The 14070-nt window shown below is 36.0% G+C and overlaps 2 protein-coding genes across 2 annotated transcripts in view; both read left to right on the plus strand.

The window, feature by feature from the left end:
* The window catches only part of LOC115218130, a 413677-nt gene that overhangs the window by 338176 nt on the left and 61431 nt on the right, over nucleotides 1-14070 (plus strand). The gene's annotated exons all lie outside the window — the stretch shown is intronic.
* Nucleotides 3548-10371, plus strand: LOC118765597. The gene is made up of 4 exons (XM_036507848.1): nucleotides 3548-4018; nucleotides 4074-4132; nucleotides 4242-4308; nucleotides 9776-10371. Exons 2-4 carry the CDS (start codon nucleotides 4111-4113, stop codon nucleotides 10218-10220), a joined length of 534 nt encoding a protein of 177 aa, XP_036363741.1. The 5' UTR covers nucleotides 3548-4018; nucleotides 4074-4110; the 3' UTR covers nucleotides 10221-10371.

Here is a 14070-nt window from a genome sequence, read left to right on the forward strand (position 1 = left end):
CTCTTTGATTATCGATGAGAGGTTCACATCTGCAGGGCAGATGCTCTCTGTAACAGTACCTACTTCTTGTTTGTCTCAAACAACCATATTCCGCCTGTTATATTTACATGTGTCAGAAGTATTATGAGCATGTTCCGCCAATTTTCTCTTCGTGTTGATGTTTATGTATATATTTAACAACGAGAGGGAGGTTCTCAATATTTATTCAAGAGCAGTCTTTTCCTCGAATGGCATTGTTTATTGTTCTCGTGACAACATCATAATACAGAGAGAAATAGTATTTGGCCAGCTGATAATAATGTGTGATACTTGTCATAGAAATATGACATACTCTGAATTTTTGGTAGCATTTTGAGGCTCCAAGGTCTTCACTGTCTCTGTTGTTTACCAGGTATTTTGTACCAGTCTGTTCTTAGATTGCAAATGCATAACCTTTGAATTGTGATGCAGCAGTTGTTAGTCTAATAGAGGCTACCATTCATTTTGATATTGTCTTCTTTAAATCTTCGGGAGACATAGCCGTGCATAATATTTTTTGGTATACTCAGATTTCACATCCTGGTCTTCTTTAAGGCGTGTTATTCCAGCTGTTTTAGGATTGTATGAGCATCAGAAAAAGAGTACTTTCAGAGGAGTTCACTGTCAATATGTTGGATGTTGTTCACTTCACTTTTCAGGACTAAGTTAATGTATTTGTTTTGCTGTTGTTTAGCAAGTGTTGTCGGATAAAGACTATTTAACATTTTGTTGTGGAAGGATTCCAACCGCCGCTCAAGTAACTAAAAGGTCGACTGACTCATTATTCTAAAGTAAAGAACTGTGAACAATTGGCGGTTCACGATGAGAGTTTGATATAAAACGTTGAGTCTCGAGTAATAGCAGTGCATTGTCTATATACTACCCCGCCTACCTGCTTCGTTATATTATATACGCAATACAAGGATATAAAAGTGGGCACGAGTTGTTCAAAGTGTGCAGTTCATGTTTTTTTTTGCTCTTTTTGGCACAAAATCAAAAAGTACATCGTTTTAACATGGAAGACTTATTGGGCCTCCGTGGTGCAGTTGCAAAAGTAACAGCAGCAACAACAACAGCAGCTGCAGGATCAACTACAACAGCAACAAAATCAAAACCAACAGTTGCTGGAATTAATGTTGAAGAAGTCCGGAAATACTTCAGGTTCGTATTCGTCAGACAGCGTAGCGAAGTCAATTGAAGAATTCAGCTATAAACCAGAAGACGGTACTACCTTTTCTGCATATGTTCTCAGATATGAAAAAAATCTTCAAAGTGGAGTGTAAAAGTTGGTCCGACGAGAAAAATGTACGGCTACTTTTGAGAAACTTATCCCCTGCCGAACACAAAAAATATAGTAATTATATTCTTCTAAAGAAGCTAGGTGAGATTTGTTTCGATGAAACAATATTTTATCGAATATTTTCAGTGAAAGAAGTTCCCTGTTCAATGCTCACGGGGGAATGTTTAAACTTGGTCAAAAAAGATGATGAAGATTTCGTCACTTATGCCAGAGTGGTTAATAGATACTGTGAGAAATTCAAATTGAATGAGTTTATCCCAGACGTGTTCAAGTCTTTAATGTTTGATCAAGGGCTTACTGCAAACAAAGAGGCAGGAATACGTTCTCGGATATTAACAAAATTAGAACAGGACCAAAATTTAACAGTAGCTGAAGAATGTCAGAGTATTATAAATCTACAATATGATGCAAATAAAAATTGAAGAGAAAGATTGCTCTCAGATACAGGCATTTCGACTGGTAATGAATAAGAAACAAGAGAAAAATGTCAAAACGGAATCCATGTTATGGGTGTAGTGGTCTACATTTTAAAAATAACTGTCCGTTTATAAAATGCTTCAAGAGTGGTAAATTAGACCATAAAATGTTGCATTGTAGGACAGACCATAAAAAAACATTTCAACAGAAACAATCGCGTAAACGGATTATCGATGATAAAAAATACAAACAAACCTCAAAGAAAATTTCTGTATATAAAAATTAATTCCGCAAACGTAATTGGAAACAGGCAGCGATATTTCAATGATTAACACAGGTACATGGAGACCTAGATTAAATGAAACAATGTTTCTCAGAGGGGTGCATATTTTTAAGAGTGTCTGCCCCCGACGGGTCTGGTCGACGTCCATTTTTGTTAATGATTTGTCCTAAATATCTTATTTTCGGTAACAAAAATTCAGACTTTTCTACCCTCAAAGTAAAAGCCATACACCCTAATTATTTGGAATACATATTTCACATCATAGCTTCTCAAAGTGGGTGCTACCGCCTGTCGGTTGGTGTTGAGCCGGTCCAGGTGGCCGCTGTTGTCGAAGGGGGCTTGAGGTGGGGGGGGGCAGTAGAGAAAAAGGAGGCGTTAGGAGGAAGGCAGTGGATTTGGGGACGCTATGAATTAATCATATTATTATTATAGTATTATAAATTAGATAATATTATATTAATTATCAAATTATTCATAGTATATATAAATTAGTAAAATATATAATATTCCTTTATACATAAAAATAGGGGTGGGGCGCTGAGGTTATTATGTGGTTATGAGGGGCCGGTGGACCCAAAAGTTCGAGAACCTCTGTTTTACATGTGACCACTCCGCCGTATCATCCTAGGTCAAATGGACAAGCGGAGTGTTTTGTTGACACTTTCAAGAGGGCGTTTGAAAAGGCGAGCAATGAAATGATGACGATTTTGCATTCTAACAATGTCTAAGAGTGTACCGAGTAACATCTAATCCGAATACATCGTAGGCAATGTCACCCGCAAAGTTGATGTTTGCTAGAAAGGTCAGATCTGTTTTTGATACGCTGATGCCCAATGAAAATAAGAAAGCCAATCAAAAATACTTCAAAATTCTTCAAGTTAGGTGACATAGTTTTTTTTTTAATCTATAGATATGGTAGAGAAAGCTGGAAGGACGGTGTAACAATTAAATACATTGGAAGAATGATATTCCTGGTAAAAGGAAAAATGTTTAATACAAAAAAATATTAACCAGCTTAAAAGAAAGGTTCACAGAAAAAACAGCCACGAGAAATGAAATCCCTATGGAAGTATTATACGGCACGTTTGAGGTACCAACACCCAAATAATTTGAAACTACACGTTCTAGCACCAGAAAACAGAAAAGAACGGAAGCACTGGAATTAGGTTGGAATTAGGAAGAATATCCAGCTGTAAAAACCATGCTGAACCTGAGATATCTGAGCAAACATCATCTTCTAATCTCTTGGATTCTGTCAAACCACCCAGGCCATGACAACATGGAAAACTGACATAAGATGTTGATGATGGTATATATACATACATGTATGTGTATGATGCTGGTATATATACATATATGTATGTGTGTGTGTGTGTGTACGAGTGCATATAATTTATACACGCACATTCACACATGCATATGTATATATATGTATGTACATATCTACCTACCTATGTATGTATATACATACATGCAAACATACAAACGAACAAACAAATAGTATACACAACAGAATTCATCAGATATTGGTCAACACAAAACTATTGGAAAAGTAATTTATTCACCAACCCAAGATTTTGCAGAGGGGAATTGAACCTGGAACCACATGGATTTGAAGCAATCTTTTTAACAATACAGTAATGACTTGTGAAATAGCAGCTGTCCTTATTGTAACTGTTTTAGATTGATTAGATGGTAGTTGCTTTTTTCGGTTAACTCCATGCTTTTCAAGTGTTTCTTACCTTCTTAAGATGATACAGTGTGATTCGAGGAACATTTGGTTGCAATTACATGCTGATTCCTTGATTTGTCTCTTTCACTCTCTGATAATTAGTTGTTAGGATCCTACAGTGTGGATTGGTGGTAAATTCAGTTACTTTCATACTGGATGGAGGTGTGGATTCAGTGTCTACTGTTCAGAATGACAGAATACCTCAGCCTCCCGAATCAGTCCAGATGATGTGTGAGGAGTGAGAAAGCAGCAAATTGGGTTGATGTTCATCAGAACAATGACTTCAGAGAAAGAATATTTGAGATGGCTCTCCTCCTAAATACAGTATGAAAGGTGATTAAAATGATTCATGGTGTTTGAATGAATTCAAATAATATTAAAGGTAACAAAAAAGCTACAAATTGTTGTAATGTTTGACCATTAAAGAAGCAAAAAATCAAACAAGCAAATTCTCTTTTTTAATGCTTTCCATTTTTCTCTTAACATTTCAGTAATTCTTTGCAGTGTTCTTATACCAACAATAGTCCTGCTTTGTATATTATGCATCATAGTTATCAGGTATGTAATATAAAACTACATCTTACTACTGAGACTCTTTTAGAGTATCATTATTATTTTAACTTTTTTTCTCTATTTTTACTGTACTAAGTCAGAGGATGAAGAGCAGTGCTCATCTCCCATTTTCAAGACATATAAGACTGGAAGGACGAAGGGAAATTGTATTAAAAGCACCCAAAGGTCAAGTAGTCTTAGAAAACCAGTTGGCTGATTGAGTCTACCATTCAAAACAAAAACAGGAAGGATTCTTCCAACAAGTTTCTATACAGTTCTCATTTACAAAACTTCATTCACAAGGCTTATGTCTCTCCATGAGTATAGCAGAAGATACTTGACTATAGTGCTATTGAATGGGATAAAACTAAAAACCTCACAGTTGCAAAGTGAATTTATAAACCACTTAGCTATGCCTTCATCCGTAAGATAATCTGAACTTTGAGTTAATATTAATCTGTTTTCCATGATATTAATTGTGCATGTATAGTGATATATACCTCCAAGCCATCATTGAAGAGAGATTTTTAAATATTTTCTGTTGTTCTGTTTAATCCAAGGAGGGGACAGATGACATGCAGCAGGTTATCTCTTAAGAACATCTTAAAGTCTTATGTTTTATAGCTCCTTATATAAATGTGTATTTAGATAGGCAGCTACTAGATACCGATACTAATTTGATAGTTTTAACTGATAGATATATATTCTATATCTTTTCTGAGTTTACATTGTTGTTTCCTAATCTTCCTAATCTTTAATCCAAAGCTATTCACATTTAATCTATTTGGAGGAATACATTCCACACAGAAATAGCTTCAGTATGCACAACTATCTGTCTGTGTCATATTCTGGCAAGAACAAAGTTAACTTGTCTCTCTTGCTCATCTGAGCGATTGGTGACTAATTGACCAATTAGATTTCTGAAGTGTGTGTTATAAATGGGATGAGTACTGACATCATGAAACTTCAAGGGCCTTGGTTTCACTTTATTACTTTGTATCCTGATGCTGGAAACTATTAATTTATCACTCTTATTACAAATATTTGAAAGGTGATAGAAACAGTTGTTGATAATCAACTCCTCCAATAACTTGACTCCCTTTCCCTTCTCATTGTGTACTAAATACAGCTTCAGTTAAACTGGCCTAGTGGGTATCCGATTTTCTCTGTTAATCGCCTTTAATTCCTTGCTCTTGAGAAAATTAGTGAAAGCAATTGCATTTGACATCAGCAAAGTTTTTGTCTTGTACAAGAATCTCCTGATTAAGACATTTACTTATATGTTCAATCTGTAGTGTTTTCATGAAGGAAAGCTTGTCGTCAGTATATATACATAATTTACTTGCTACATCAATACAGAAGGTGTTCATACAATATAAGAAGAGTAGATTTTATATGAAACGATGTATACTACAGGTGCAGGAGATCAACAGAAATTCATATTAGGCTGCTTTTTACATATCAATGCACGTTCTTCTTGTTGTGTAGCCATGGTATGTTTCTTCACCTATCATACCAGGTTGAATATGCAGCTCTGAGAACAGCTATGAGTGAGAGTAAACTCTACCAAAGACTGAATTCACTTTCAGTCCAAATTCACCCTGGCTTTTTCAAACTAAATCCACCTCTATTTGTAGGCTCTTTCCACACAGGAAGTCCTAGTCATGCTGCCAGACTATCACATGACCAAAAAGCAAGAGGTGCTGACAGGACCGAAAATGTGTTTGCACACATGATCAACTCATGGTTTTCATGTGGCTAAACATAGATTCCAATTCAGCTGTTATAATTCTGTCTCTTGTCTCCCAGGCAGGAAGCTTTCATAACTGCATGTGCTGATGATTTTGTTATTTCCTCTCCTTAACATCAACAACCTACTTGTGACTTCTATCACAGCTCACACTCCCTGTGCAGACAACACTAATCTCTATTCTTTCCTAATCTTACACACAAAGGTGTTGTTCACTTGCAGCTTAGCTACTTCATGTCAAATCGGCACTGCCTCTTTGAGGAAAAATCATAGAAGTATTGACATGTATGTCATGTCCCCTTCAACACTGCAAAAACAATATAATCATTCTTGCCTTGGGGAGCATGAAATAAACACTCCTAATATTACTACAAGTGTGATATCTGCCCCAGCAATGTCACTGATCCCCAGTCCAAGTGGTTCCACATTCATTGCAAAAACTGTGTCCAGAAATATACTTCTGTTCTGAACAGTTGCTGACTCTCGACAAAGTTCAAGTAAAACTCATGGCAGAAAACTGCTGCAGCATTTTGGGCTGCTACTGCTACTGCTGTTGTTGTTGTTGTTGTTAAGCAACAAGATGGGTAAGGGTGATTAGGTGATGGTCTAGGGCTTAGGTGCAGGAGACCCCAGACCTTCGAAAAAAAAAACCTTTGGTTGTCTTGTAAATGTGTTTCTATAAAGACAAAGTGACTAGAGACGGCTAATCAGGCAGATGTGGAAGGTGTACTAAAAGAGATAATGCCTGATATTCGGCATCTCCCAAGAGCCAAGCAGTTTATGGGCATTTCAGTGTTCTTCAAGACTGAAGTTCTGGTTGCCAAACACTCTGTGGTTCGCTATCAGAACAAAAAATATGTGCTCCAGACATTGTATTTACGAAGGAGGATGGTGAGGATAAAGATGTCAGAAATTCCACTAGTGGGAGTTACAACCTCCTAAAGATGAAGTGGACCTGTTGTGAGAATTGGTCTGGAAACAGTGTGGAGGTACTACTCCACATTAAACCAGACCCAATCATTTGGCATTGCGCGTTTGGTCTGACAAGGATGCCCACACTTGCCCCTTTTGTACAAGATGGCTCTTGAGCCATTGCTACAGGAGCTGGTTCTTTCATGGGGCATACCATATGAACTAGAATGCAGGTTTGTGGCAGCTTATGTGGATGATGTCACAGTAATAGTGTCAAATGTCTCAGAAATTGAGGTAATCACCACTGCAGTATGGGAGTACAAAGCAGCAAAAGGAGCAAAAAATAACCAGAAGTTACTGGGCCTGCAGCTCAGCAACTGGAGAGGCAGATCCATACCATCTGATAGCATGGTAGAACACTAGACAGAAGGACTGGTTAAATTGCTTGGGGTCTTGTTTGGTCTGGACCTCCTGTTAGACAAGAACTTGGAGTGGGTGACAAACTGGGTAGCCAGTCTCCCCCAGAAATAAGCAGAGAGAAAGCTGTCATCACTACTGTCATTTACTACTATCTGACTGTTGTCCCTTGCCCTCTTTTCTGGTTGATCAGCTGGAGCAATTGCTCTTCCCACTTCCTGTGGAAGGGACATGTCTAACTCCTCAGTCGGTCCATCTGCTGTCAACAGGTGCTGAGTGGAGGACTGGGAATGCCATGGCTAATGATATGCAGACATGTACTGAGTCTCATTGATAGAGCAACAGTCCTGGATTAAGCATAGATCAAGTAAGGGCACTTTGCATCTGGAGTGTAAGCAGGCTCTCACAGCCCTCTGCTAGTCAGGCAATGTAGTCAGTGGAAATTCTACATTGGAATTCTATAGAAAATTAGTGGTGGGCAAGAACAACGATGTCTTCAGAGGAATTCTAGGAAGGATCAATTATCTGGTCTTTTATTGAGCAATTTCAGGCTGGAGTCTATCTATTATTTCCAGAAATCCTTGGCCTGATAGTGTTACCAGGGAGCTCTGCCAGTTCAAGACAAGCTTTACAAGCTTCGAAGTGCCATCAGACAGACATGTCCTAGATGTGGATAGGGCAATGAAACTTCTCTGCATGCACTCATTTCAAATTTGTGGATCATTGTCAAAATGCTGTTGATGCATGTAGGACAAATCTGGTTATCAGACGACTCCATCATGAGGATCACCCTGCCATCTTCTTTTGGCCATGGAGGGAAGGCAGTTTTCCTCTGTCTGATGGCTATGGCGAAAGAGGAAGTGTGGTGGGCATGGTTGAAATGATTGAAGACAGGTACTTTCTCTTCAGCTGAGCCCTCATTGACTTTCTCAAGTTCCACTTGAAAAGGAAAATGAGGGTGGTGAGGAAAGTGCTGCCTCCTAGTATTGATGTTGAAAGGTGGGTGAATGTAGTGAGGATGATCCATGTGAATGGGCCTACTCTGAACATACACTTGTAAGCCAGGGGGTTTGAGAAGATGAGAGGTGCTTGCTTGAGGTGCCTTTGGAAGTCAGGGTGAGGAAGATGTGTGGAGTTCCTTGGTTGTCCTTAGGATGAACTCCCATTATGTGGAGAATTTTATTGTTTATTTTTTGTTGTTAATTGTTATTGTTTAATTGTATGTACAAATTGTTGTGCTAAACTCCCCTTGCATTGCACCATCCCTGTATGTTTTGTGTTCAGATCTTGTGGCCAATAAAAACAAGATCATGAATATCATTATTATTATTATCATTATTGTTTGATGAAAACTCACAGATTATTTTGCTGGGTATCATGGAAAGTGTCAGCTGTCCACAGCCAGCAGACTAAGGTGACACTTGTTTGCTGGTCATGCTTCAAGAACATTGCAAAGAATTCTTGCAGTTTCAAGCAATGAGGATTTTTTTAGGTTCTTCTACTTTTACATTTGTACCAATCCTTTTGAGCTGAGTTGGTAGTTGAGTGCTGATACTTCCAAGTGCACCAGTTACAATTGGTACCACATCTACTCTCCTCAATGACCACAACCTTAGTATTTCCCACTTCAAATTGTCGTAGTCGTTCAGTTTCTCTTCTTTCTCTTTGATCCTGTTGTCACCGGGTCATGCTATGTTGATTATCATGCATGGTCTTCCTTTTTTTTTTCCACCACAACAATGTTCAGTTTCCAATGTCTGGTCAGGTGATTGCACTGAATCAATGCATCCCACAAGATTTTGCACTTTTCATCTTGGTGATTCCTTCTGGGGTTTTTCTCATACCACATCTTTGCTTTTTGTAGTCTGTGATAAGGTGTTAAGTTAGCAGAAGTGTTACCATGTCAGACGAAATACTAAGCAGTATTTCTTCTGGTTTATGTTCTGCGTTCAAATACCATCAAGGCTAACTTCATCCTTTCATCCAGCTGAGTACTGGAATCAATGCAACTGACTAACCCTCTCCTCCCAAATTTCAGACCATGAGCCTATAAAAAAGATTATTACTATTATTATTAGGATGAATCAAACTGACAGTTGTTGTCATGTTAAATACAATATTTAGCAGCATTTCTTCTGGATCTTTTCATGCTAAGTTCAAATACCACTGAAGTTAAATTAGTGCTTCATTCTTCTGGGGTTAATATAATATGTACCAATTGACTCACCACCAGCCCCAAATTACTGGCCTTGTTCCTAATTTTGAAACCATCATTATCATTATAAAAAAAAATTAGTAAGAAGTATTATTAGTTCTTTTTTTGTGATTATTAACAAAATTTAATTCTAAAATCTACTTAATGTTGTCTGATTAAATATGCTAACATTTTCTTAGACACAGGTACAAGAAATCCAAATCAAATTTGATATCTGAAGAAATGACCAAGAAGAGTACCACAAGGACCTGTTTACCAGTGAAGATAGAATCACGACTAAATAATACTTTGAAACTGCAAGCAGCAGAGATATTGCCCCCAAATAATGCACATTCAATTAGAAATGATCCTTGCATGATGGAAAGGGAATTGCATTCCACTGATGTATATTATTCTGTCATAAAAGATTTACGTATGGTTGATGATAATGTTGAAGAATATATGTATATGGCTAAAAGGGATATATATTCAAATGTAAATGATAAATATGAAAATGGCTCAGATACTGTTCACAGTGATTTATGTTTCACTGAGAATGAAGGATATTATGTAAATTCAGCTGAAAATAATTTATGCTCTGATAAAAATGGCATGTATATTGATATGGAATCTTGCCATAAGTGATTAAGATAACTTACTTGAAAGTGTTTTCTTCTAAAAATTCAATCTAATTATATCTAAAGAAAACAGATACATAAAACAACCCTCGATGTCAACACTTCAAAAACCTAATAGAATATTTGAAATATGTTTTCACTGAAATAATTAAACAAAATACCAGCCCCTGCCACACAATTTATATACACTCCTATAAATAAACAAGTATTTATAATCATAACTGTTATAATAGTTTATATAAAACATTAAAAAAACACCAACCAGAAATCAAGAACAAAACTACTCTAAAAAATTATAACTTAATCCTATACACCCTCTAATATGTAAAAGAAGACAAACAAATAAAACAATAATATTACCAAACTAACAACTCCACCCCTAATTTGTTTGGAATCAACCATAAAATAGAGCAAATAAAAAATACCACTCAGGTTTAATATGGATAGGAGTAACTAAAGGATTTGTAGGAATAGAATTTTCCACATCCCCCAATTAGGAAACAATTCCAATACCTTAGTCTTGCCATTGTCCTGTGGTAATGTTGCGAGCATGCTGGCTGGCTTCAGTAGTTTCATTTGAAATTTGTGGTGTGAGACCAAATGTAGCACTTTGTATTGCATTGATGTTTCTTTTGTCTCTCTTCCTTCTCTTTTTCTTTCTTTCTCTCTTCCTTTTTTTTTATCCTGATTTTATTCTTTTATTTGTCTTTCTTTCGTAATACGTTATATTAAGGAAAAATAAGAATAAGAGATATTTTTTCATACAATAAATTTGGAAATAATATTTTTTAGGCTCAATTCCATTAAATTATTAAATTTTAATATCTTCAATTAATTTTCCTTAATATAATTCACAGTTCAATATTTGATGCTGAACAGTTGTATTTATTATTTTAATTATTAATTAAGGTGATGAACTGGCAGAATCATTAGTATGCTGGGCAAAATGCATAGTGGTATTTCACCTGCCACTACGTTCTGAGTTCAAATTCTGCCTTCTGACTTTGCCTTCATCCTTTCGGGGTCAAATTTCAGGACAAGATTATATTATATTATTCTATCCTTTTACTCTTACTTTTACTTGTTTCATTATTGACTTGGGCCGCTAACCGCGTATGGAGCACCACCTTAGTCAAGACAAATCATCACCAGACTTATTCTTATTCTTGTAAGCCTAGTACTATTTATTGGCGTCTTTTGCCGAACTTTGTAAGCAATGTTGAGGCGGGGGAGACAGACACAGACACACACAACATATCACACACATGTATATATATCTATATTATCTATATATAATAGTTATCGCCATACTAATATGGCATTCTTATAAAAATAAGAAAAAAGCTGTCCGCTTATTAGCTTCATGAGCCATCGCCTTAAGTTAGCTGTTGATACACAAACTGTATCCATATACTTCGAACAAGGGAGGTCAGTCGCTCCACACTACTTGACCGGCAGCTACAGACGCGTTTCGGGTATTTGCCCCTTTTCAATGCAGCGTAGCAGCCAGTAGGTGTCGCTTCCGACATCTCTGTTCGATGGTTTTATTACCTAGTTTCGGTGGAATACATCCACTTGTTTCAATAATAGAAATATTAAAATAACTAAGTCTCTCTAAAAGAGAACAGCGCAGCGTTCCCGGAAAATAATAGTTATCGCCATACTAATATGGCATTCTTATAAAATAAGAAAAAGCTGTCCGCTTATTAGCTCCATGAGGCCATCGCCTTAAGTTAGCTATTTGATACACAAACTGTATCCATATAACCTTCGAACAAGGGAGGTCAGTCGTCCACACTACTTGACCGGCAGCTACAGACGCGTTTCGGGGTATTGCCCCTTTTCAAGCAGCGTAGCCAGCCAGTAGGTGTCGCTTCCGACAATCTCTGTTCGATGGTTTTATTTACCTAGTTTCGGTGGAATACATCCACTTGTTTTCAATAATAGAAATATTAAAATAACTAAGTCTCTCTAAAAGAGAACAGCGGCAGCGTTCCCGGAAAATAATAGTTATCGCATTACTAATATGGCATTCTTATAAAAATAAGAAAAAGCTGTCCGCTTATTAGCTCCATGAGGCCATCGCCTTAAGTTAGTATTTGTTCGAAGGTTATATGGATACAGTTTGTGTATCAAATAGCTAACTTAAGGCGATGGCCTCATGGAGCTAATAAGCGGACAGCTTTTTTCTTATTTTTATAAGAATGCCATATTAGTATGGCGATAAACTATTATTTCCGGAACGCTGCCGCTGTCTCTTTTAGAGAGACTTAATTATTTTAAATTTCTATTATTGAAAACAAGTGGATGGATCCACGCTACCGAAACTAGGTAATAAAACCATCGAACAGAGATTGTCGGAAGCGACACCTACTGGCTGGCTACGCTGCTTGAAAAGGGGCAATACCCGAAACGCGTCTGTAGCTGCCGGTCAAGTAGTGTGGAGCGACTGACCTCCCTTGTTCGAAGGTTATATGGATACAGTTTGTGTATCAAATAGCTACTTAAGGCGATGGCCTCATGGAGCTAATAAGCGGACAGCTTTTTTCTTATTTTTATAAGAATGCCATATTAGTATGGCGATAACTATTATTTTCCGGGAACGCTGCCGCTGTTCTCTTTTAGAGAGACTTAGTTATTTTTAATATTTTCTTTTTTCTATTACCATTATATATATATATATATATATATATATATATATATATATATATATATATCTATATATATATATATATATACATACATACATACATATATATATACATATATACGACGGGCTTCTTTCAGTTTCCGTCCACCAAATCCACTCACAAGGCTATAGTGAAAGACACTTGCCCAAGGTGCCATGTGTGGTAAGCAAGCTAATTACCACACAGCCACTCCTGCACCAAGTCATTAATTTTTATTATTTGGTGTGAAAATTAACATAACAAGCAACTTTTGGCATAACAATTAAAAAATGGATCCTATTTTATAAACTTAATTCAACTAATGCAAATAATATGAAAAGGAAACCTAAAACAGCTCTATATCTATGATAATGATGAAAAGGAATCTTATGTAAATCACTGTTTAAACCTAAAGGAATACCTGAACTCCCCTCATGTATAAGCAAAAAAATATAAAATAACCAAACCCACAATAATAAGGGCAACAAAGAATGAAAAAAAAAATCGACTTAAAGTAGCATCATCAACAAAAAAATGCTCCCCAAATTCAATAAACTAATGCTTCCCTAATATAAGGAACTTCTGAAACTAAATTAGTAGAAACTGTAGCTCCCCAAAAAGACATTTGACTTCATGGTAATACACACACAACAAAACCAGTCAATATAACTAAACTATACAACAAAAACCCGACATTTCAAGAATAAATATTTATATATAAACCATAATACAAACCATGACCAATATGTATATCTTCATCATCATCATTCGAATTAGGTTATGGGCATGAGACAATCGTAGTGGTTTTACTTTTTATATTATATCAAACATTTTAATACTTTTTGATAGTTATATATATTTAATAAAAATAAATAAATAAATAAAAAATAAAAAAATATATATATATAAAAATTTATAAATATAAATTAATAATTTTAAATTTTTAACTTTAAATTTAAATGATTTAAATTTTGAATTTTATATTTTATATATTTTGTATTTTATATTAATTAATTTTATTTCTATGGTTTGGTTTATGTTTTTCAATGTTTGATTTTTGCCTAATAGTGGTTTTATCTCTAATTCAATTTTATATATTATCTACATATAATATTATAACACAAAATAAGCTAGGTTAAGAGTGCAACCCCACTAAGGATAGTGGAATATTCGTTGGATAAAAAATAC

This window comes from Octopus sinensis, linkage group LG12, assembly GCF_006345805.1.
Source record: "Octopus sinensis linkage group LG12, ASM634580v1, whole genome shotgun sequence".
Classification (NCBI taxonomy): Eukaryota; Metazoa; Mollusca; class Cephalopoda; order Octopoda; family Octopodidae; genus Octopus; species Octopus sinensis.

Bases quoted from the DNA above. Each gene is read 5' to 3' on its own strand.
- LOC118765597 (XM_036507848.1), top strand. From the start codon at position 4,111: ATGAATTCAAATAATATTAAAG. The intron at 4,133-4,241 runs GTAACAAAAAAG...TTAACATTTCAG, and splicing joins GAATTCAAATAATATTAAAG to TAATTCTTTGCAGTGTTCTT. The intron at 4,309-9,775 runs GTATGTAATATA...ACATTTTCTTAG, and splicing joins TTATGCATCATAGTTATCAG to ACACAGGTACAAGAAATCCA.